Source organism: Drosophila pseudoobscura, chromosome 3, assembly GCF_009870125.1.
Source record: "Drosophila pseudoobscura strain MV-25-SWS-2005 chromosome 3, UCI_Dpse_MV25, whole genome shotgun sequence".
Taxonomy (NCBI): Eukaryota; Metazoa; Arthropoda; class Insecta; order Diptera; family Drosophilidae; genus Drosophila; species Drosophila pseudoobscura.
Window position 1 is genome coordinate 1,398,242 of NC_046680.1, and position 26,776 is coordinate 1,425,017.

General features: G+C 41.0%; 1 protein-coding gene across 8 annotated transcripts in view; it reads left to right on the forward strand.

Annotated features, from left to right (window-relative positions):
• Window positions 1-317: 317 nt before the first annotated feature.
• Window positions 318-26,776, forward strand: part of Nipped-A (Transcription-associated protein Nipped-A) — a 149,885-nt gene continuing 123,426 nt past the window's right edge. For 2 of the 8 annotated variants that reach the window (XM_033378561.1, XM_033378560.1), the window contains exons 1-5: window positions 319-695; window positions 11,549-11,734; window positions 13,498-13,695; window positions 14,044-14,210; window positions 26,686-26,776. In XM_033378561.1, coding sequence (XP_033234452.1) covers window positions 459-695; window positions 11,549-11,734; window positions 13,498-13,695; window positions 14,044-14,210; window positions 26,686-26,776 — 879 coding nt within the window. In that variant the 5' untranslated portion in view covers window positions 319-458. Of the gene's footprint in view, window positions 696-11,374; window positions 11,441-11,548; window positions 11,735-13,497; window positions 13,696-14,043; window positions 14,211-26,685 lie in introns of those variants that run through there. The other 6 variants (XR_004468853.1, XM_033378556.1, XM_033378557.1 and 3 more) reach the window with 6 other exon arrangements.

Sequence of the window (26,776 nt, forward strand, 5' to 3'; positions counted from 1 at the left end):
AACATTTTTATTTTATAGTCATTGTTAGTATTGTGCCAGTGGGAATCTGAGTTTCACTTCTTTCCTCCCGTTCCCCATAGATATGCCAGGTGCTAAACGGCTTTAAGATTCGTTTTGTTTATTAAAATGTCGTTTACATTACATTTCGGTGCAAAGAAATATCTCCGTTTTGAAATTGGGGTAAAATGCGCTATGCAAAAATGTGTGCATCAATTTTTGTGGGATAATCACTTAATTATTTTTACTATTATATGTAGAGCATACCCTATATTGTGTTGACAATAGAAAAGTGTTCCTATCCCAAATTTCTAAATATAAAAAACAAAATTTTGTTTTGTGATGACTCTTCATCCCTGGCATGATTAATGATTCAAACTCTTAATTCTGAAATATTAAATATTGTTTATACCGGCTTACAATAGAAGGCAATAGGCTGTCAAGTCCATCACCATACAAAAATGTCTGTCAGTGAAAGTATTCCGGTTATCACTTTCCGAAATTATTTGAATATACTTAACGATCCCTCTGCAAAAGAGGAAATCAAGTTAAAAGCCACACAAGAACTAAGCGAACACTTTGAAATGATAATTCAAAGCTCATCCTATCCATCATTCCTGGAAACCTCACTAAAAATATTTATGCGTATATTGCAAGAGGGCGACCCTCAGTTCATTCAAGAAAACACCATGCAACACGTGAGTTTTTTAAAAATACATACACAGTATAATTATAGTATAATAAAATATATGTATATTTTTATAGCGTTTATAGAAATGATTTTTGGTGCCAATTTATGACAAAATATATATTTTAAACTAAAACTTGTAATCAAATACCATACAATATCAAGATATCGCATCAGGAACAAATTCCATTTCAATTTTCGTTCGACGCTTCTACGTACGGTCATGCGGGGTACTAGGTACACCTAGTCTCTTTTAGGCTATCCTTCGTCTCAGATCGCAGCCACTCATTTGCCTGCCTACTCTGCTGCCTACTTTATTTGCCTACTCATTTGTTTGGCTGCTTAGCTTGTAACAAATATACAGTTTTTGGCGACGCAAAATTAGAGACCCTTTTAGTTCACTAGATTGCAAAAAAAAAACGTTACTTGGGCATGATTAAGTACATTGATGACTCGAGTTTAATATATGAAGGCTGTTTTGTTGTTGGTATTTTCAAAAATAAAAAAGCTGCTAGTTTTGTCAAATTGTAGCCTATTCACCAATACATTTTTGTATGCCTTTTTTCACCTTCGTGTGTAGCCCACAAGGAATGATTCTTACGAATAACTAATTTAAAAAAATCGAATAGAGACAATTTAACGGTTTGACAACCGACTCGGTTTGGCATGCTTTTAAAAATAAAAGTTCTAATGCCAACTTTTTCAGGACCCATTTTAAAACGAGGGGGAACGTTGTGAGTTGCTGCTGCGACCGCAACTCTACATTTATACCCGATACATAGTCAGTATGGCTACATTAAGCGACAATGTGTGCCTGCTGGAGAGACAGAAAACGTGTCTGAACATGAAATTTTGAAATACACTTGTAACAGAGTGATCTAACAGAAGTTTGGATACAAAATTTGGTTGCTCTAGATTTAATAGTCTGCGATTTGTGAATGCCAAAGATTTTCGTCCTTTGCTCGGGCCGAAATGGGGGCGATATCACAGGAGAGTGGATACCAAATTTGGGGGTTCTGAGCACTAGGCGCTCATAAGGACGAACAGACAGACAGGTCTCAATCGACTCGGCTATTGATGTTGATCAAAAATATATACATATACTAAATGGGGTCGGAAACGCTTCCTTCTGAACGTTACACACATCCAGTTTCACCACCAAGCTAATATACCCCTATACTTGCTAACTTCCATGTAAATTTTTGATTTTTTGTATAACAAATGAATAATTCACTCGGTACAGTTATCTAGCATCAAGGTGCTGAATCATGCGCAAGCAATGTGATGATGAGTCTCTACCTTGTGTTACTATACAATTTTGGGACCGAACGAGTATGCAGGCAGCGGAGCCCAAGTAGGTAGGCAGCGGGTCGCGGTCAGAGATGAAGGGCCTAAAAGAGATTTGAAACCCGGCACGCGCCTTCTGTCTAGGGGGCGTCATGAAAAACCCCGCCGTAGAACACTTTTGGGCCGTCATGATATAACTTAATGTAGTGCAGCACAAATAATGTATGTATACATATTAGAGCCCTGCACGAGTGCACACTAATTCGTGTTAACAGTTAGGAATCACACTGTGCACAGTATCAAAACATGATTCATGTCTCCTTTTCACACTATCTTTCATTTCATTTTCTTTCCTTCATTTGCTGAGCGTGTGCACAGTTCAATAATATCGACTGTTGCTTGTAGTTGTGCGGTTTAATGACCGCTGCAGTACGGGTCTTCGATGACTCAGCTGCTGACACGTCGATACATAAACCGTCTACAGTTTGGTCGTCGCAACTAGAACTTGAACCAGTGGGACTGCGGAGTGGATACCCTACTGTGCACAAAGGAAGGGAGATAACGGTATGATCGAGCTCTTTCTATCCACAGTCTTAGAGCGTTGTAACTGTTTGAACTCTGCTGTAAACTCTACTTGTTGGAAGGTTGGCAGGATTATAGTGCGGGCATGATTCAGTTCTCGTTTTATGCGCTCTGCTTTTTTTGTAGCAAAAGCGTAACATATATGCTACAATGCGTTGCAGTTTATAAAACAAGTTGCTATGTCTTGTTGCGATTGGCAAGCTTACATGCTTAGCCTTTCTCTCAACATTGCTGGGTTCTCTGATGGGTGGCTTCATCCATTTGTCTCGAGATCCGTGCAGAAATAATGGTCCATATAACCACAAAGTGTGATCTGCCAATCTGCTTGCTGCGATCCCTCTCGACAAGACATCGGCTGCGATGTTGGCCGATGACACATGACGCCATTGTGACTGGTTTGTTAACGCCTGGATTTTGGCTATTCGATTTGCCACAAAGGTATGGTATTTATGATGCGTTTATCCAGGATAGCACAACGGTGGAGTCACTCCAAAAGCATCCTGAAACTGTGTTAATGCTCATGTGCGGATCCTGTCGGACTCGCTTTGTGAGTTCGGAACCAAAAACTGTTGCACACAGCTCTAACCGTGGTAGTGATTTTTTGTCTTACGTATACTGCTGCGCCATATGCTCGTTCTGATGCATCTACAAACGTGTAGAGTTCTTGGCTAGCTGGAACTTTACCATCATAGATATGCCGGGGAATATGCATCTTGTTCAATGTTTGTTCCCGGTATTCCTTCCATTCGTTTTGGAGCTGTAATGGCAATTTGTCATCCCAATACAGTTTGAGCTCCCAAAGCTGTTGCATGAAGATTTTTTTTTTACTACGACCGGCGCAAAGAGTCAAATATTTGGGCCAGTTTGGAACATACCACCTTTTTGGTGATACATGTAGCCTGCCTTTTTTGTGTTCGTCCACACAATTTGTCCTTTTTCGGCATCCAAATGAGACCCAGAGTCTTCACGCTGTAGTGCTCTAGTGTCTCTCCTAGCTTGACATCGCTTACAATATCCCCTTTGGGTATTCCTTGGAGAAGTTGTTCATTGTTAGAGCCCCACTTGCGCAATTCGAATCCGTATGGTAGCAATATCTTATTTAGTTCTTGCCGAACTTGAATTGTTTCTGGAATAGTGTTTGCTCCAGTTAGACAGTCGTCAACGTAAAAATCGATTTTTAATGTTGATGATCCTACTGATAGTCTGTCTTTATATTGTGTTGCCAAGTGATCCAGACATTTCGTTGCTAGGAACGGAGCAGCTGTAGTCCTATATGTGACTGTTTTTAGGCGATAGTACCTGACGGATTGATTCTCCAGACTATCATCTGATGGAATTGATCCTCCGGATTCATCAATACTTGTCGGTACATCTTTTCAATGTCCGCTTTGAATATGTACTTATGAGTTCGAAATCGTAGCAGAATGGACATCGTTCAAAGATTTCCCGCTTGCTGACTTGCATGAGGCATCGAAAACTACCCTAAGCTATGTTGTGGTGCTCTCACGTTTGAGTACACAGTGATGTGAAATAATGTAGTGTTTTTTAGGAACCTTTGATGCTGGCACCATCTTCATATGTCTTAGACCTTCATACTCTTCCATGTAGTCCACATAACTCTTCTAAGTTTCTGTTGAGATGCGGCACTCCAACGCTAGGAATCTTTTTGTTGCAGTTTCCAAAGACTCCCTCAGAGCTGAAGGGTGTTCGCAAAATGGGAGTTTTACAATAAACCGGCCATCCGAAGCAGTCTGAAGGTTTTCTAAAAAATGAGCTTCGCACTGTGCTTCTACTGGAGTGCGTGGTTTTTCTTCCGACTCTAGATACTCCTGAGTCCAGAATCTTTCAATGAGCTTATTGACTCCCGTTGCAGAAATGGGTGAGGAATTGTGGGCGGACTTGACTTTTCCTGCCACAATCCATCCCAGTTTTGTGTGTTGTAGTTTGTGTGCAACGGGCCTCCTGTCCTTAGCTGCTGTTAATGTGGTAGCAGCAATGAATAGTAATGCTCGGCTCCAATTAGCATGTCGATTTTGCCTGGCTTATGGAAGTTTGGATCTGCCAGTGAGATCTTGCTTGGTACGTTAAATTCTCTGAATGGAGTGCATGAGCTGGTTGATCAGCTATTATCCGTGGTAATACGAAAGCTTAAATTCTTTGCGTAAAACCATTGTGAAGGGATTTCATGAGCACATTTACTCGAGCCCTGCTGGTCTTTGATTGACCTCCGATTCCTTCGATCCGTAATGTTGTGTCTTTTAGTTTGAGTGACAACATTGATGCCATTCGTTCAGAGATTAAGTTTATCTGTGATCCTGAATCTAGCAGTGATCTGAAATTAGCAAACTGCTCGTTGTTGGCCTCTACAGCCACCTTTGCTGTGGCAGGTATATTGTAACTATTGTTACTTGCCGCACCAACCGTCGGTGCTCTTGATTCGGTAGCTGCGCCCGATGCTGTGTCCAGATTTAGGATCGTGTTGTGCTTCTTGTCGCACTTGAAGCAGTTTCGACCTGGGCATGCGTTTGTTTTGTGATTCGTTATAAAACAAGTAACGCAAATTTTTTGTTTTTGTACGCAATTAAGTCGTTCCGATGGAGATTTGGAGTGAAATTATTCGCATCCATCTTTGCTCTAAGAACTGAAGCATCGTGTCGCCTGAATGTCCTTTGAGCTTCCCAATGGTTGTTCAAACAAGGTATGATTTGTAACATCCATATTTGTATCTCTAGGATTGTTGTATGCGTCAACTAGTAATTTCCCCGTTCAGCCATCCCGCTCCATCGAGCGTGGGCATGAGAGCGCTGGGGTCCTCCTCCATTCGCGTGAACAGTGATTCAACGAGCTGCGCGTGAACTAACTTCCACTGCGCCGCCGTCATCTTTCCATTCTCGTCGCTGCGGTCGATCAAGGCTACAATGAGATGTCTCTTGGACACTTCGCTCATGGCCTTCTGTCTCGGCTTCCTTGCCTTCGGCTGGGGGGTGGCCACTTTGGGCCTGCGTTGCCGCTTGCTCGCCGGAGTGCCTTTGGCAACGCTCTCGTTCGGGCGTTGCCTCTTGGTGGCCAACATCTCCTCCACCTTGTTGGCGTATCCACCGTTTGTTGCCTTCATCTGGGGCAGCTGCGCGTAGTGTTCGCGACCCTCCTGTACCCGTTGCTCAGCCCAGGCTAGCTTGGACTTCTCCTCTTGGGAGATATCCGCCTTGCCCTGGAGCCGGCTCAGTAACTTGAGGGCCGCCTTATACTGAGCTTTTGCCTTCATCCCCTTCCTGGAACGCATCGGCCCTTCCCTACGCAGGGAGCTGGTACCTGGTTCCGGCGAGCGGAGAAGGCTTTCTTCTTCTGTTTGCTAATGGATAGCACGCTCTCCGGGTCCGAGTCTGTGTCGACAGCGGCACCCGCGCGGCTCACTCTGCAACGCGCCGTTTTTGTGGCAGTAGTATTACAACTGAAATAGCCTGCTCCTTTCCAGCCTCCATGTTTGGCCCGAAAGTCCATACTAGTTAATATTTTTCGGGGGGACCACCCCCTAGCGTTTTATGCCTGGCCGCCAGACACCTCTAGCCATGGCCCTGGTTCAGTTCCCCCGACTTTAGATCGGGAAGACGACAGACACTGCATTATCCCGGAAAGGGCAAGCGACAGTGCATTACCCTCGCCCCGGATAATGCAGTGTCCATTGCCTAGCCGTCACCCTCGTAGAGGGTTCAGCTAGAGGATTTTTGCCAGTCGGATAAGCTACCGGACCGATGCAGCATATTTCAGGCGGAAGTTTTCGCCATCCGTCGACATTCGTCGACAGCCAAGCGGCAATCAGATCCATGGAGGCGGCATGGCGAGCAGGGAGGCACTAGATACCATAAGCAACAAAGTCAGTGCGGATCTATTGGGTTCCCAGTCACCAAGGCATCGAAGGAAACGAGGCGGCGGACGTACTAGCTAAAGCAGTCGTCGGGCTGGAGAATAGGAGAACCGAGAACGTGCATGTCTCCCTTAGAATGCTGCAAAGCGATCTAGAAGCAGGCCAGATCACAAACCGAAAGCAGGTGGAGGAGTACCACCACCTGCAGAACCTCGAAAATAATGTGCAAGGAACGCAATGAGAAACTTAGCCACTACCTACTGCACCTACCACGAAAGGACCTACCAAAATATATGGGGATGTGATGTGATACTCTGGTCTGCCGCGCGACACTTTTTTATGTGTAATCAAACATTTTGACTTGGTTGGATTTAGGCATAGGTGATTGTGGGTTGCCCATGCACTGATTTTCTCAAGTCCTATATTGGTCTCATCTATTGTATTTAACGATCGACTAACATATAATTGGACGTACACGAGCATCGACGTACATGTTCACATTAGAGTCAGACAATACTATTGGCAGGTCATTTACATGAATGCAGAACAATAACGGATCAAGTATTGATCCCTGCATTTAGATTTTAAGCTCTGTAATTGTGGGTGCACTCATGGTGAGCCCCCTTTCGCGGAAATGAAGACGAGCTTATCGCTTTGGCTGATCTTATCGATCGCAAACAGCTGTCTCGTATCACCTCTTTTTAGCTGTTTTTTTTTGTTTTTCTTTGTTTTCGCTCGGTATTAAATGAAATTTCGCTTGCCTTTTTTTCCTGGCCTTCCTTCGCCAAAATTGAGTGATTTTGGAGTTTAATGATGATCAGGTTTCAAATGGATAATGGGCCTGTTGACAGTTCTCAGATATTGGAAACCTCCATATGCTTGGAGCAGCAGCTGATGTAGGTTCCACGGAAAAACGCACGTTTGTTCTTCCGAGTACTTTCTTATCCTCGATAGAGAGTGCTGTTAAGGTTTAGCAAGTCGAGGGCAAGGTTCATTCCATTACGGTACGGAGGGCGTGCCCTGCATAAGCAGCCTGTGTGTTTCGACCTTTATAGTTTCTTTTTGAAATCTTTTGAGCCGAGATTCTTTGGTTTATTTTTTCTTACCTCTCAGTTTTCTAAATTTCATCGTTTTGACGATTTCGGTATTGAATATTTTACAGTTCCACAGAACTAGAATTAAGGGTTAATGCCTGTAAAAAAAATGACCTTATGGCAAATTACAAGAACAAGTCCTAAGTCTTATACGTCTTATTTTATAATTTTTTCAGTTTAGAAAACTTAAAACATAAAAGTCAATTTTACAGGAAATGTATTTATTTATCGAATAAAATTATTTTTCTTTTGAAAATAGCCATGAAAAAGCTCTAAAACAGCAGTAAACTCAAATATTATAGTTGTGCAAACACCTAAGTCAAGGACTGTACATACCTATATGGAATGCTATAATTGGTCATCAAAAGAGTCTGCTGCCAAATTTTTATATTTATAATCAAGCAGGCTCCGTTTTTCATTTACTTTTGCGGATTACGTTTTCAGCTAAAATGTTTCGTTTTAAGGATCTCCAGTTTTCACATATTTTTGCTGTTTGCACCAAAACGAAAATTATTGTTGCCCTGGCCCATTTTTCGGAGCCAAATTTGAGGTTGGGTTAAAGTAAAATGATTTATAAAGAAAGCAAAAGATTTTATTATTATTATATAAAGCTAATAAATAGCTAAAACTAGGTATTAACAAGTATGGGGCTATAGCTACTGAGGCCTTAAGCTCGCTAAGGTATAATTATACACTTGAGTATGTATGTACATATGTACAGGGTTGGTTTTCTACGATATTATATGTTGTAAAGGAATTATTATCTAGTATACTAGTTGTGTATATGTATATGTACAGGTATTATAGTTTATGAGGTTATATGTAGTGAATGATTTTGGATTTTTGGAGCCAAATTTGAGGTTGGGTTAAAGTAAAATGATTTATAAAGTAAGCAAAAGTTAAATTACCCTGATATATGTAGGTGTCAAGTTTATGTTAATGCATCAATAAGTCATCTAATTTTTTACCCGATACTCAAAATGAGTATTGGGGTATATTAGATTTGTGGTGAAAATGGATTTGTGTAACGTCCAGAAGGAATCGTTTCCGGCCCCATAAAGTATATACATATATTCTTGATCAGCATCAATAGCCGAGTCGTTTGAGCCCTGTCTGTCTGTCCGTCCGTCCGTCTGTCCGTCCCTATCAGCGCCTAGTGCTCAAAGACTATAAGAGCTGGAGCAACGATCCGGACTTCTGTGATATGTCACTGCTACAAGTATATTTCAAAACTTTGCCCCGTCCACTTCCGCCCCCACAAAGGGGGAAAATCTGTTGCATCCAAAAATTCAAAAATACGAGAAAACTAAAGAAGTTTCGTACAAGATGACTATATCTTCTAGTGTGCAAAATCTGAACCAGATCGTATAATTATTACAGCCAGAATCAAGAAAACAATTTCATTCTTTCTCGCTCTGTCTCTCTCTAACACACAGGTTTCATGGTCGGTTTTGCTAATTGCCAAATATGAGTTCAAGGATCTTAGAACCAATAAGAGCCAGAGCAACCAAATTTGGTATCTACACTCCTGTGATATCGGACCTTGACCGTTTTGTGTCGAAATTTCGACACACCCCTTCCCCCCCCGCAAAGGACGAAAATCTGAGGCATCCACAAATCTCAGAGACTATTAAGGCTAGAGTAACCAAATTTGGTATCCCCACTCCTTTTAGATCTCACTATAAAACGTATATCACAAAATTTCGCCCGAGGTCACGCTCAGATGATTTTCTGTCTCTCTCGTAGGCACTCTTTATCGGAGTCTGCCGGAGGAGAGCCATACTGACTAAGTATCGGGTATAAATGTAGAGTTGGGGTCTCCGCAGCAACTCACAACGTTCCCCTCGTTCCTTTTGCAAATAAGGTTCGTTTCTTTGTATAAAATGCCGTTTACTTTTCATTTGGTCAACGAAAATGTTTTCGTTTTGAAAATGAATAAATCTTGCGGAATGTGAAAACGGGAGCCCCAATTTATGTGTATTCAAAAGTAAATCGGAGAACGTTTGTGAATGTGAAAACGGAACCTGGCTGAATATCTTAAATGGCTGTTTTATATGCAACTAAATGACAGGGATAAGTGAATATAAGCAAGATTTAGATGAATTAAGATTTGAAGGCAACCATGGGGATAAATGATTTGTATATTTACATATATAAATTGAATTTTGTTACAATTTGTACGTATGATAGATATTCCATCTATATTTATGTATGTATCTATATAAAAGATACATATATACTTATAAAATGAATACCAGGTATTTATCTTATTTTTTCAAATAACAATGCAAGGCTACAAAAAACAGGTCGACTTGTTTAAAAAGATATATATTGTAACGTTCGTATTTTAGATTGAGAAACAGAGAGAGCTGTTTCCTATTATTTAGGTAGGCTTTATTTTCGAAAGATTTATTTCCTCGAACGTCCTTCTCTGCATCAGAACCGTTGCGCGGCGTTTGTCTATATGCCTAATACCGTCTATAGAACCATTAATATTGTATCTCTCTAGAAATTCGGTTGGTGTTTCATTGTAAGACAATCGTGAGAGTCCCTCTATGTCTGCGCGAACTCTTGAAAAGACTATGTAGCTTGCCCTTCAGCTCCTGGCGATGAACTTACTGCATGTAGCCCCTTTCATATCGCTCTAGGGCACGTCCAATTATTCCTCGACGCTGACATTTCGAATTGTGTCATAATAACGCAAAATATTGTTGACACTTTGGATTTATTGTTTTTTAAGTATGACAAATACTTGGAGAACCAGGGAGGCTTGGACGATACGGGTACAGTGAGTATATTGAGTTATAAAACGAGTTGACAGTTACGTCTATGTTCGGTAATGAATAAAGAACCAATCAACAAGCGAGAGATGTAGATCAATAAAGTTTGTTTTTTAAGAACACTTTATGCGGCAAGGAACCATGGAACTGTCAGCACAACCAGATCGGGTACAACCAGACAGAGTTGGATGGTAAGGATCTTCAGGAAATGATATTGGGCTTGCTCTGGACCTCAGCATAAGAAATGGGAGGAATGTAGGAGCAGGTTAAATAGAAAAATGTCGACACAATACGAAACTGCAACAAATTCTACTCTATGGATGTTATTGAATGGGGGAAACTCAGATGAGAAATCAGATTTTACTGCAATCCCACCAGCGAAAGATGGGCAGTCCATTCTTTAAATAGTGTAATTGTAAAGTGTAAAGTAAAAGCGATGGTGTCGAAATCAAAATACGCAATATTTATATGAATTTGACTCAATTTGAACAAAAAATGTTGTGCTTATGTTTAAATCTAAATTTAGTCACAATTATATCATCAGACGAAGCGTTAAGTTTAGAGGAAAGATGTCCTTTTTGGAGTCTCAGGAATAAGACAGGAAACAAATATTGCTTTCCGAGGGACCACTGCTCTAAGTTGAAGTCCCGGGCGAGAGCGTGATGGTGGAGCCACTCATAAAAGACAACTTACCCCCAAAATTTTTGGAAAACACACCTGCGATCGAGAAAAAAATTGATCTTCTTTTTATTTTTTATCTCATCCGTAGTAGGCGAAGAGGAAATTGTCATAATCGTAAATCAGATTCAAGTGCGGCATATTATTCTCCATCGATGAACAAATCAATTTATTTATCTTCTTTTCTTATTCGTACAACCACAATGTGCGCCACAGAGAAACGTGGCAGGGCCCTCTAGTTTAATATAAAAGTGGAGTGTTATGAGCTGAAATTTTCGTGGCGGGAATATTTTGTAGCATTCTAAATCCGATCAGATCTATATATAGTAAAGTTCCAAAGGAACATGTTTAGACCCTGAGACTTTCGCATATTTGAAAAATTGTATTTTATATACTATAAACTTTGTAAAAAAGATACATGAATAAATACAAGATATTTACTTTCGGCAACGAAAAACAAAAAGTTCTGGTAATTTTTTCGACCATTTCGGCCCCCGCAACTAACCTTCAATTCTTGTAATATTATTATGTATATATAATTATTTATAATTAATGTGATTTTTAAAATTTATTTTAGATCCGTAAACTTATTTTGGAGATGATTCATCGACTGCCCATAACAGAAAATTTAAGACAACATGTCAAATCAATTATAACAATGATGCTCAAAATATTAAAAACTGACAATGAAGAAAATGTTCTTGTAAGCCTTCGAATAATAATTGAGCTGCATAAACACTTTCGTCCATCTTTTAACCCAGAAGTAAGTAAATATGCAAACTCATTTTTTTAATTATAGGTCCTTTGATAACTATAACAAAACATCAAACATCATAACAAAACAACGATTACGTCAACTAGTTAATCAGTCCATCCCAAGAGATGCTAAAACGGACCTGCTAGTACTATTGTATAAAATAGTACTATAAAACTACAAACAACAACTACAAAAACTTAACATTGTGGGTGTCTATGTAGTAATACATATATACGAGGGTGGATTATTAATTACCCGTGTTTGATGATTGGGGGCGTGGCTGAGATTATCATATAATACCATATATGTATATGAACATAAGTTTTGCGTTTATTTATAAAAGTGTAATTTTCAAAGGTCTCAGGGTCTAAAAATGTTCTCTTAAAATTTAAAATAAATAGTTAACATTAAAGTTGTCATACATTACAAAATTCTTTCGGAATGTGGAAAACTTGATCAAATCAAAGAAGCCTGTTTTGATACAGCTGCTTGAGACAACATCATGTGCGTACGTTAAATTGATAGAGTTAACTCAAATTTGTTTGGGATCGGTTCCGAAGGATCATTGTTTCCGACTCCTTGGACCAATACTATTTTTCAAAAATAGTTTAACTTGACAACTCGAAAAGAAAAATATTTGCGCGACGTATATTTTTTTATAGTACGTATTCATAAAAATTATTTGGGCAGGCTCCGGTTACTCTTGCAGAAACAAACAAAAACAGCTGACCTGGTTCGAAAATATACAGTGTGATAAAAGAAGAACAAAACATTTATAAAGAAGACAGAAGCTAAATTACCCTGGTAATGGTGTAAGATTTATGTTAATCAACAATTATGTTTGCATCAATAAGTCTTCTATTTTATTTCGTTCGAAACTGAAATTCGTTTTGATTAATTTGATATGAAAAAATTTCGTCGAGGAAAATATTTTCGTTTTGAAAACGATAATGTGTTAATGTGAAAACGCCTAATTTTGAAAGAAAGGAGGGGAAACGTTGTGAATTGCTGCGGAGACCGCAACTCTACATTTATACTCGATACTTAGTCAGTATGGCTCTCCTCCGGCAGACGCCGCTACTACACCACAAAAAGTACGTGCGACAGAGACAGAAAATCAGTCTGAGCGTGTCGTCGGACGCTACGTAGACACTACAAATTGATTTGGCTATAAAAATCATCCAGATTCAGCAATCTGGTAAATATGGTCCTATGATTGTGCGTTTTTAGTTTTCTCAAATCTTCAATATTATGGATGCCACAGACTTTCGCTCTTTGTGGGGGCGGAAGTGGGCTAGGCGAAGTTTTAAAATATACTTTTAACAGTAACATATCTCAGAAGTCCGGATATAAAATGTAGTTGCTCTAGTTCTTATAGTCTTTGAGCACTAGGCGCTAATAGGGACGGCCAGACGGACGGACAGACAGACAGACTGAGCTCAATCGACTCGGCTATTGATGCTGGTCAAGAATATATATACTTAATGGGAAACACGTCATTATGGACACTGCACAGATCTACTTTCCCCACAAATCTAATATACCCCTATACACTTCTTGAGTATCGGGTATAAAAATGCTGCACATAGTTTTCTATGCTCCGATAGAAAACTTTCCGAATAGTTAAGTATATAAATACATTTATATAAATATAATATAAATAAATATAATATAAATAAATATAATATAAATAAATATAATATAAATAGTTAAATCTATATCTTTTACATATACATTGTCTGTAATTTAATAATTTTCGCTTTATATAGATACAACTTTTTTTAGGATTCGTCAAGGATATCTATACAAATCTACCCAACCATGTAACATCTATTTTTGAAACGTCAAACGATATCTGGTTAGGCGACTTAACGGAACTAAACTTGGAAAGTCTGTTACCCGAAGCCTATTCTGTCAAAACTATACATGTCGAAAAACAGCTTGATTCCAATTCCCAACAGCCTACTGTAAGTATAGCGTTCATTCGTAAGACAAAGTCCATTTGCATCTTATGATATAACACAGCTTTTTTCTATGGATGTCGACCCTACAAGTCAGAAAAGTCTTTATCTAACAAGAGACCACATAAAGTATCCTGTCTATCGAAAAAGAATTTAGCCAAGGAGTTTTGTTTGTTTTTTTTATACCCGGTACTCAAAGAGTATAGGAGTATATTGGATCTTTGGTGATCGTGATCATTTTTTGTTCCGACCCCATAAAGTATACATATTCTGTGTGTTAGTTCTAGTTATAGTCATGTCGAAAACGTGAATTTTAATTAAATTTTTGTATTATTATTATAATTCTTTTTTCAGTATACCCTACTGCCTCGAGGAATATTATCCCTAAAAGTTTTACAAGAGCTTCCAATTATTGTAGTATTGATGTACCAAATATATAAGAATGCAGTCCATCAAGAGGTTTCTGAATTTATACCTTTAATATTGACCACCATTAATTTACAACCAACAGTCATACAACGGTAAGTACAATGCTATCAATTGTCGTTTTCTAATTAAAAGCTAAGTGTTCAGTTGCAGAAATATGCTTAAGTAATAGTGTATAATACCCCTCGGCATAACACAGTGGCACCGTGACACAGTGTTCTACGTAACATGCAATATAATACCTCACGACAACACACTTGCCACTGCAGTGAGTTCTGCTGACAATGCACTCTCTTCGCAGAGTGCGAAGACAGCGGGGCAGTTGCTGACCATCAAAATGTCGCAATTGGCCACCAGACACTAAAATAGTCCATAATACACAAAACATATATTTTACAGACTCGGCACTTTTGTACCTTTTGATTACCTATAAATAAGAATCATTTTTATCAATAATGTCAGTATCAGAAACAGTACTATAACTGCCTGTCACTCATCTTCCAAAGATGAAAAAGATGTGGTATCTTAAAACCACCCTTACCGGCGCGGCAGAAAGATTGATTCGACATATCGATCTAAAGGAAGAAAATTATGAAGCCGCTTGGGAAATACTAGTTGACGCATACAAAAATCCCAGAGATGTGTCGAATACGGTACTGAACCGCTTCCTCAATCACCAAACAATTAATGACGAACCCAAGTCATTAAAAGAGTTGTATATAACAACCATAGAATCCCTTGCATCACTAAAGGGATTAGGCATCAATGTATGTACATGGGATCCGATATTGATTGCCATTATCAGAAACAAACTGGATGTAACAAATAAGGCCTTGTATGAGCAATCATTGGGAAGCTCAAAGGACATTCAGGCGCTGGATACGATGCTTCAGTTCTTGGAGCAAAGAATTCGGGTTCTAGGAACCAGTAAGAAGCCACCAGCATCAAGGAGAGAGCCAAGAGGCACGACATTTGCATCAGCAAACACAGGAAGAGCGCGAGCACCCTTATGCACATTCTGCAAGAAAGCAAGCCAAATCTCCATCAGAACGACTAAATTGGGTACAAAAACAAAAAATGTGCGTTAATTGTTTTAGAACAAATCACAAAACAAACGCATGCCCTGGTCGAAACTGCTTCAAGTGTGACAAGAAGCACAACACAATGCTACATTTGGAAACAGCATCAGGCGCAGCTACAAAATCAAGAGGCCCGGTTGGTGCAGCAAGTAACAATAGTTACAATCTTCTGCCCCAGCAAAGGTGACAGTAGAAGCCGACAACGGGCAGGTTGCTAATTTCAGAGCACTGCTAGATTCAGGATCACAGATAAACTTGATCTCTGAACGAATGGCATCAATGTTGTCACTCAAACTAAAAGACACAACATTACGGATCGAAGGAATTGGATGTCAATCAAAGACCAGCAGAGCACGAGTAAATGTGCTCATGAGATCCCTTCACAATGGTTTTACGCAAAGAATTGAAGCTTTCGTATTACCACAGATAATAGCTGATCAACCAGCTCAGGCACTCGATTCAGAGAGCTTAAACGTACCAAGCAAGATCTCACTGGCAGATCCAAACTTCCATAAGCCAGGCAAAATCGACATGCTAATCGGAGCCGAGCATTACTACTCGCTGCTGCTACCAGATCAACAGCAGCTAAGGACCGTTGCTACAAAACACGAAACTGGGATGGATTGTGGCAGGAAAAGTCAAATCTGCCCACAATTCCTCACCCATTTGTGCAACGGACGTAAACGAGCTCATGGAAAGATTCTGAACTCTGTACAATCTAGAGACGGAATACAAACCACGCACTCCAGAGGAAGCACGGTGCGAAGCTCATTTTTACAGAAAATCTTCAGACAGCTTCAGACGGCCGTTTTATTGTAAAGCTCCCATTTTCCGAACACCCTTCAGCCCGGGGGAGTCGTTGGAAACCGCAACAAAAAGATTCCTAGCGTTGGAGCGGCGAAGCTCAACAGAAACTTGGAAGAGTTATGTGGACTTCATGGAAGAGTATGAAGGACTAGGACATATGAAGATTGTGCCAGCATGAAAAGTTCCCAAAAGGCACTACTTCATTCCACATCATTGTGTACTCAAACCTGAGAGCACCACCACAAAGCTTCCGGTAGTATTCGATGCCTCATGCAAATCAGCCAGCGGAAAATCTTTGAACGACATTCTGCAGGCTGGACCCACCGTTCAGAGCGAACCTATGTCTATTCTGCTACGATTTCGAATTCATAAGTACGTATTCACAGCGGACATAGAAAAGATGTACCGGCAAGTGTGGATGAATCCGGAGGATCAATTCCATCAGATGATAGTCTGGAGAAACAATCCATCCGAAGAGATCAGGTACTATTGCCTGAAAACAGTAACATGCGACAACAGCTGCTCCGTTCCTAGCAACGAAATGTCTGGATCATTTGGCAATACAATACAAAGACAGACTACCAGTCGGATCAACAACATTAATAACAGATTTCTATGTTGACGACTGTCTAACTGGAGCAAACACGATTCCAGAGGCAATTCATGTTCAACAAGAACTAAATAAGATATTGCTACCGTCCGGATTCAAATTGCGCAAGTGGTGCTCCAACAATGAGCAACTTCTCCAAGGAATCCCCAAAGAGGATATTTTAACCGATGTAAAACTAGGAGAGACACTAGAGCTCTACAGCGTGAAAACTCTGGGTCTCATCTGGATGCCGAAGAAGGATACATTGTGTGGACGAACACAGAAAAGCCAGGCTACACGCATCACCAAACGGGTGGTATGTTCCGAACTGGCCCAAATCTTTGACCCACTAGGACTCTTTGCACCGGTGGTAGTAAAAGCAAAAATCTTCATGCAACAACTTTGGGAGCTCAAACTGGATTGGGATGACGAATTACCATTACAACACCAAACCGAATGGAAAGAATACCGGGACGACTTACAAACATTGAACAAAATGCAAATTCCCCGGCATATCTACGATGGTAAAATTCCAGTTACACAAGAACTCCATACGTTTGTAGATGCATCAGAACGAGCATATGGCGCAGCAGTATATGTACGCGCTACATATAAAAACAACCAAGTGTCAGTAAGACTGCTCTGTTCGAAATCACGTGTGGCGCCGACAGCCAAACAATCGCTACCACGGTTAGAACTTTGTGCTGCAGACCTCGGTGCCGAGCTCACAAACCGAGTCCGACAGGATCTGCACATGGACATTAACACGGTTTCAGGGTGGTTTTGGAGTGATTCCACAGTTGTGTTATCCTGGATAAACGCATCGTCATCAACATACCATACCTTTGTGGCAAATCGAATAGCCAAGATCCAGGCATTAACAAACCAGTCACAATGGCGTCACGTGTCATCGGCCAGCAACGCAGCCGATGTCCTGTCAAGAGGAACCGCAGCAAGCAGACTGGCAGATCACAATCTGTGGTTATATGGACCATTATTCCTGCACGGATCTCGAGACAACTGGACGAAGGCAGCCCACATAGAACCCAGCAATCTGAGAGAAAAGCTAAACATGTAAGCTTGCCAATCACACCTAGCGCACTTGGGGATGAATTATATACTTGCAGACATAGCAACTCGTTTCACAAACTGAAACGCATTGTGGCATATATGTTACGCTTCTGCTACAAAACCAACAGAGCGAACACCACGACGCTCTGCGCAGAAGAAATGACTCACGCCCGCACTATAATCCTGCGAACCATACAACAAGTCGAGTTTACAGCAGAGTTAAAACAGTTCCAACGCTATAAGACTGTGGATGGAAAGAGCTCGATCATATCGTTATCTCCCTTCCTAGGAGACGATGAGCTCATCCGAGTTGGTGGTGGACTTGAAGAAGCTCTACTTCCATACAACGCAAAACACCCAGTTTTGCTGCCTTACAATGACCCAATCGTCAAAATGATCTTGCGGGAGCTACATGAGGAGAACAGACTTGAAGAAGCTCTACTTCCATACAACGCAAAACACCCAGTTTTGCTGCCTTACAATGACCCAATCGTCAAAATGATCTTGCGGGAGCTACATGAGGAGAACATGCATTGTGGTGCTCAAGCATTAAGGGCAATCGCAAGACAACGATATTGGATTATCAATGACAAGACAATGGCTAGAAGCATCATCCACAGCTGTGTTAGATGCACCAAGGCTAGACCAAAGCTGATGCACCAAATCATGGGCAATCTCCCAGCACAACGAGTCACACTAGCACGCCCGTTTCTTAATGCAGGCGTCGACTACTGTGGACCAATCTCGATCCACCATAAGATCCGAGGCAAAAGACCAGATAAGGCATTCATCGCCGTGTTCTGCTGCTTTTCCACAAAGGCAGTACACCTGGAGCTGGTAAGCGACCTACCACAGATGCATTCTTGGCCGCCCTGCGTCGATTCTTAAGCAGACGTGGGAAGTGCCAAACTATTCATTGCGACAATGCAACGAACTTTGTGGGTGCAAACAACCAGCTTAAAGAATTAGAAGACTATATTCAGCTCAAAGGCAAGTGCTCTGATCACGAATCATTGCAACAAAAACAAGTGGATTTTAAATTCATTCCTCCCAGGGCTCCATCGTTTGGCGACCTCTGGGAAGCGGCGGTAAAATCAGCAAAAAAGCTGTTGATAACAACCACCAACACAGCCTCATTGACATTTGAAGAACTGAACACAGTGATAATCGAAATTGAAGCAATTCTCAATTCTCGACCCATCACTCCAATGTCAAATGATCCCACTGATACAACAGCGCTCACCCCAGGACACTTCTTGATTGGTGAACCATTGACAACGAATCCTGACGTCAATACTGATCATCAAGGAAGAACATTGGTCAAGCGCTGGGAATTGGTATCGCACCTAAAGCATTCATTTTGGAAACAATGGTCTACAGAATACCTCCAAGAATTGCAAGCTCGGCATAAATGGAAGACCGCTTCATCAAACGTACCTGAAGGATTATTAGTTTTGGTTAAAGAAGACAACCTTCCTGTAATGAAGTGGCCAATGGGTCGCATCATTAAGACTCGTCTAGCGCCGCTCTTTCCAGAAGATGTGGCAATCAAACGTTCCCACAACGTGATCAGTGACACCACGGAGATTAATGAGCCACCCAAACAGCGAACAACAAAATTGTCACCTACATTAACATCAACATTAGTGGTGCTGTTGCTCATGCTTCCATTAGCATTGTCACAGTCAATAAATGTGACACAATTCGCAAACAAGCCTGGAATATTCTATGAGAAACTTGGAACGTCTGAGTGGACCTTGATCGTATACTATGACTTGGACCCATATTGGAAGGATATGCAAATAATGTCTGCTGGAATTTCAGAGTTACGATACATGTGCCCTGAACTAATAAATGTTCCGGCATGTAACTCCATAGTTCAACATGTGTATAACGAGCTACAAGCAGGAAGCGTTTTAATGAAAAACTCTCGAAAACGCAGAGCACAATTAACCCAGCTCACAACAACTCTTCAACGAATGCAGTCCGACATATCTGATGTCCTAATCGGTATTCATCATCGGAGAATAAGCCCCACGCTGGTGTCTCCCGAGCAACTAAGAGACCAACTAAACCAGATACGGGATCATTTGCCACAAGATCAAATGCTGCCGGTCACAACGAAGGAGGTGATTCAACTATACAGAATCATGCGAGCCGAAGGAACGCCGACTGCAAAACACGTCATCTTCAAGCTGACGCTACCGCTGGTCTCAACAGCTCAGCTCGAAGTCTTCAGCATCATCCCAATTCCGTTTTGGGATTCAACAAGCTGGAGTCTATTGGACCTCAGAACCACCATAGTAACGGTTAACATCCACCGAGACCAGTTCATGGGCACTACCCAAGAGGAATTCCGACGTTGTCTTAAAGTACACAACGAGGAGTTCATCTGCTTTGACCATCAGACGATCTTCAATGTGGACAATCGCTGTGAGTTTCAACTGTTTAACAATAAAACAGAAACACTGTGTCAGGTAACACACATAAAGGCTGACACGGTGTGGCTAAAAACTCAGCATCCAAATAAATGGATCTTCGCAACGCATTCTACAACTAAACTTCAAGCAGTATACAACGGACTTCCGTCAACCATAACACTGGAAGGAACTGGTCTACTCTCCATGTCCCCTGGTTGCACTGCTCGCAATACTGAAGTAAGCATCAGCACCTTCAGCATCACAATCAGCGAAATAAAATCGACTTACACTCGGTTTGGTGACGTGAGCCCACCGGAGACATCACCCTCGCCACCAATGTGGCAACTGAAGAACCAGACATCAGACTTTCTTCAAGAACTTGATGGTCTACACCAGCAACTATCAGCCATCAATCATCACGAGCTGCCACACCATCTCACCACCGTGCAGCACCATCAACTCGCTGCTTATGCAGCCCTAGCAAAATCAATTCTATTGATCATTGCCTTCATCTTCCGGAAGAAGTATCAACTATGGAAACCAAGGCCATCAAATCCCGATCCAGCCATGTCATCACCCCCTATACCCCTTGCACGCCGGTTTGCCGTCGACTTGAACGATGGTTGAACACAGTTTCAACGGCCGTAATAGTGTATAATACCCGTCGGCATAACACAGTGGCACCGTGACACAGTGTTCTACGTAACATGCAATATAATACCTCACGTCAACACACTAGCCACTGCAGCGAAGACAGCGGGGCAGTTGCTGACCATCAAAATGTCGCAATTGACCACCAGACACTAAAATTATCCATAATACACAAAACATATATTTTACAGACTCAGCACTTTTGTACCTTTTGATTACCTATAAATAAGAATCATTATATCAATAAAGTCAGTATCAGAAACAGTACCATAACGGCCTGTCACTCATCTTCCATCGCAATCATCCGAGGCTGTCGCCGTGTCTTTAGACCCTCCCTTGCGCATCGTAGGATACCCACTCCGCAGTCCAACTTTTTCGAGTTCTAGTCGCGACGACCAAACTGTAGACTGTTTATGTACCGTAGGCAACCCAGCTTCCTACACACACACACACATTAACACTAAGCTCTATTGATCGATATTCTTAAACTCGACATACCCAAGTAAAAATTTTAAATGTAAAAATGGAATATATGTACATACATATCCGAGTTGAGTACATATATTCAATTCGGTTGCTCATTCTCATACAGAATGAGACGATCCGATGCGCATACCTACCCGTCTATGCGTCTGAATGTCGAAGGGGTCAATTCATAGTATTTCGAATGCTTTCGTTAGGGCCGACCCCCATTACCCATGACGCAGAGCAGAGCCTGACGCTGAGTCTGGTCCATTAGCTTTCTAAAATAGGTCGTTTAAGTTGTTTTTCATCTCGACTTCCTGCAGAGAGTGGACAGTTTCAATGTTCCGTAGAACTTCCATATGTGAAACCACCATTATTCAAAGAAAACTCTCGACAGATGAAGACTTCGACATGTATACAAAATTCAAGATAAAGACGTTCGAGTTATGGAAGCTCAACGTATATTGATATATAGTGCTGGATAATTGTATCTAGGAAGATGCTCCCAGTTAAGGAAAGTCCGAATATCCAATTCTCGATTGTGTGTTCGCAGTCTCTGGTATCAACTATAAAGTTCCAGGAGATCAAAAAGAATTTGATGAAATTAATCAGCGTTGGAGGAAGCAGTGGTTTGACAGCTTCAACTGTCGTTCCATCATGCCAGACGCGGTCATAGAGAAACACGTATCAGCATTTCTTCTTTCTGACTGTTGTCGCAGCAGTCTTAAATGTACACCGGTCGAGGGAGTCTTGCTCGCTAAAACTTTTTCCCCAGAGAATACTTCCTACGAAACAGCTCCGAGTCCTATGTGGCCCTCATTGAAAAGCTCGTGCTGGGCAAAAATCTCTTTTATGGTTTCGTGATGTGTGAACAGGTGACGCACGTAAATTTGAGGTGTTGTCCCACTCCCGATATAAAGTAAACATCCCTAAAACTGGTGACGCAATGATGAATGGTGGAATTTTCTGGGTGAAATTAAATCCAAAACAACATTGCGGACATCAGGATCAACTGGAATCCACGGTTTGAGTGTGTTTGTTGGCTTCTATGGTGTTGGTGGTATTTAATTCAGGGTCGAATTAAAGGAGGCCGATCCTCCTTACCGAGCAGCGCGATAGTTGGGTGTACAGGAGGCCAAAGTGAGTTTCGCTAATAAAGGATTTTGTCTTCGTTGTTATTTTTGATGAAGCCTTCGAGTTCACAGGGCTTTGTCTATCTAGAATGCAATGTTGACTGCAATATAAGTCATGCTTATTCTTCTTAGTTGAAACATAAGCATAAAAACAAAGCCATCATTTTATCTATTACAAAAATGAGTTGTTCAAACCCTTGATAACCTGTGTCCTTGTAAAAATGTCGTAATGTTTGATAGCTGCGACGATTAGCTCGAGACCGGGTCCTATGCAGCAAGCTTAGACGCGACGAGAGAGTACGATAGAGCGAGAGCATTAGAGCTTCTCAGGACTGCTGCTAAGCCGAGTACGAAAGATCGATAGAGACTATATAAAGGTACGAAATAATTCCACTGCGGTACCAAATGATTTTTACATTGGGCATTGCAAATAACTAACAACATATGAATTTTCTTTGGGCCTCACTATTATCTATAATTTATAATATTTATGCTGCTTGACCCGATCCGAAAAACATACATATGTATATGGTCGAAACATGGTGGAAACTCATATGAAAAATTGATGGGATTTGCTTGAAACTCGTCACTGGGGGGCTTTTGGGGTCGGTCGCTGATTTCGAATTTGATGTCAGTTTTCTTGTTTCGAGATGTATCTAGTTCTTTTCTCCTCAAAATATCTATTTAAAGGGGGAAGATGTAGATGTATATGTAGATGAAGCACGGCCGGGGAGTTATTCGTTTTAAGTGAATCCGGACTTACTGGATCCACAATTTTGAATTTTTTTAAACTGACTTCAAACTCGTAATTATTGATCCCGAAAGCCCCCGAGTGACGAGTTTCAAGCAAATCCGGTAAATTTTTCAAATGAGTTTACACCATGTTTCGACCATATATGTACATATGTAGGTTTTTTGAGGTTAGAAAAAAAACCTGACGTGATGTACCAAATCTGACCTTGGGTTCCTTCTCAGGGCCCCAAAATACATAGGGGTCAGCCGCGCACGATACTTTTTTTGTGTGGCTGTGTTATTCTTGATAAAAGTTATTTTTTGGTTTGTTTGACAAAATGACCCAATCGTAACGTAATGCTAGTAACGTAGATGGCTACGTGGATTTAATAAAAAAAAAAATAAACTGTATATCACCCAATTCGCTTCTAGCTCCTGCTTAAGCCGGTTGTGTTTTTTTTCTTGCTCCCGCATTCTCCGCCCTTTGACTAAATATCATACAACATTGTTGTGACTTTGTTTTGATATATTATAGCATCTCTTTAATTTGATTCTACTTTGTGTTAACCACCAGTGTTTTGTTTGTAAACAAGTGTTTAATATAAATTCAATATTGCAACGTAATCGCATCGGACTCGTGCAGGCAATTTGTTATTGTTTTTTGGCCAGTCTGCTTTTCGTTATCGCTTCTTCGGTGTGCACGGTTCTCGTGCATCAGCGTTTGCATCGCCCACACTCTCTCGTGAGTATAAGCAAGCCTGCTGCTCGCATTGTTGCTCTCACTCTCTCTGGATTGCCTATACTCTCCCTCTCTGTGGACTTTTCTTTTGTGTCTCTGCTTTGGTGAGTTTACTGCTCGTTTTCTGCACTTCGTTGGATCATCAGCTTTGAATTATTGCCGCTGCAGCTAATTGTCTGGCTCGTTCTGCTGTCTGCTCTCCTACTTTACCTGCGATCTCACTCCGTTCTTTTATTATTCGTGCACAGTGATTCTACTGCTGTCAATAATGGCAATCGTTTGTAGTGCAAAGAAATGTGAATTCGGTGGTGTTATCATTGGTGATTCATTTTTTAGCTGCTGGCTGTGCGACAATTTTGCCCACATAAAATGTGCTGGTGGTGGAAATTTTGGCCGGCTGAATGATCTGATCTCGAATCGCATGGGCCTGTCTTGGTCATGTCTAGCTTGTCGGGAGATTGAGGCCGAAATGCGCACATTTAAGAGACAGACTCGAACTGGGTTTCTGGATGTCCGGAAACAATTTTTGGCTCTCAACGAGAAATTTCTTGCCCTTGAATCCCAGTTTCTTGGGCTCAAACTCTTGAGCGAATCGCCTAGACGGAAAATTCCGCATAATGATACCAATTTTTTGCAACCTAATCCGATTGGTACGCCTACCTTCATCCATCGGAAGCATTTTTTTACTCCGTGTAGTTATGCCACGCCGCCAACGGTGGCTCCGGTGTTCTTTACACCGAGCAATGTGCTTCCTTCGAGCATCCAAGTTCCCAACAGCATCAATCCCATCCCCGCAGTTCCTGTTGCCGTCACTTCTTACGCGGTGAGTGCTCTTAGTGCGGGTGTGCTGGTTGCTGGTGACGTCTTGCCAATTCCTGCTCCAGCCATTGCTGCCAATTCCTCTGCCCTTGGACCGTGATCTCTTTTAGGAGTGGCTCCACCATCTCGATCTCGCTCGGGACTTCAACTTAGAGCAGTGGTCCCTCGGAAAGCAATATTTGTTTCTCGTCTTATTCCTGAGGCTACAACGGAGGATGTTAAACAACATCTTTCCTCTAAACTTAACACTTCCCCTGTTGATATAGCTGTGACTAAATTTACATTTAAACATAAGCGCAACATATCATCTTTTAAAATTCTTCTCCCTGATTCTTTACTATCCAGTTCTCTAAAACCGTCAATATGGCCTGAGCATACAATTATGCATGAGTTCCTTCTCAAAGATTCGAACTCGAATCCAAGAATTACCGAACCTGCTCCAAAAAACTGATGTACCATTTCCATGCACTATCAGAACGTTTGCAGTTTGTTGGGAAAATTGCGTCAAATTCATACTAGTAGCGCGTCTTTTGATTTCGACGCCATAGCTTTTACCGAAACCAGGTTTAACTCTTCTGTCAATGATCATGAAGTTTTCATTGATAGTTACACTATTTATAGAATGGACCGCCCATCTTTTCAGGTGGGGTTCTGATTGCAGTTAAATCTGTTTTCTCATCTGAGTTATTCCCATTCAATAACATGCATGGAATTGAATTTGTTGCAGTCAAATTTCGTGTTGGCTCCGCATTTTTCTATTTAACCTGCTCTTACATTCCTCCCAGGTCTGATGCTGAGCTTTACTTCCACCACCTCTCAGCAATTAATACTGTTGTTTCTGCATTAGGGTGCAATGATCGAATTATTGTCATGGGGGACTTTAACCTCCCATTTCTTTCTTGGTTGCCTTGTGATGACGCTAACCATTGGTTTCCCAATTGCCATAATGACTTTATCAATGGGCTAACGGATATTTCCCTTGTCCAAATTAATGCCGTTAAAAACATTAGGGACAGACTTCTTGACCTCGTTTTTGTAATCGATGCTTCTCTTGCTACGGTATCTAGAGAAAGCCCAATATCACTCCCTGAAGATCCTTACCATCCAACCTTGTTGATATCACTGGAGTGTACACAATCTGGAGGTGCTGACAGTTCCATGGCTCCTTGTCACATAAAGTGTTTTCGCAAAACAAACTTTATCGATTTAGATCTACATCTCTCGCGTGTTGATTGGTCGTTTCTTTATTCATTACCGAACATAGATGCAACTGTTAACTCGTTTTATAGTTATATAGTTATAGTATATATAAACTATAGTTTTATAGTTTTATAGTAGTTAAATACGTTTGTTCCAGATATCACTGTACCTGTATCGTCCAAGCCTCCTTGGTTCTCCAAGTAGTTATCATACTTAAAAAATAATAAATCCAGGCTCTATAAAAAGTACCAGAAGTCGGGCTCCACGTTGGCTTTAGCTCTATACTCCTCCGCTCGCTCTCTGTTCCTTGCCGTCAATAGTCAGTGTTATAATCATTACCTTTCACAATGTAGTAGTAACTTTCGTAGTGATCCTAAAAAACTCTATTCGTTCGTTAACTCTAAGCGCAAGTCAAACGTTTTTCCTCCGTCCCTTCATTACCAGAACAAAACAGAAGATTCTGCTGTTGGTATTGCATATTTATTCGCTAACTTTTTCCAAACAACGTACTCGTCTCATATTTACAACGCATCCACTCCGTATCCGTACCAGCTACCTCAAGCTAACAGCATTTTTCTGCCCTTACACTCAGTCCCCCTTCAATTCGCAAAGTTTTGAAACTTTTAACCCCAAGCTCCCAAACCACATTTGTATGGCTCATATCTTTTGGCTGAATATAAGGCTACTTAATTCAAATGCAAATAGAAGTAAAACTTTAAAAAAATTTGAAATTTTCATTTTTTTTTTTTAACATTTTGTCGTAAAAGCGCTACGTAAATGCACATCTACTTTTACTATACATGTCATTGAATTAATTTCATATGTACATAAAATTAAAAACAAATGTATTCATTTTTGTTTACAGAAATTCGACTCAGAAGGAAACCTTTGTCGACTTCATGGGTGCACAAATCAAAACATTGTCATTTTTGGCATACATTGTACGAATATTTCAG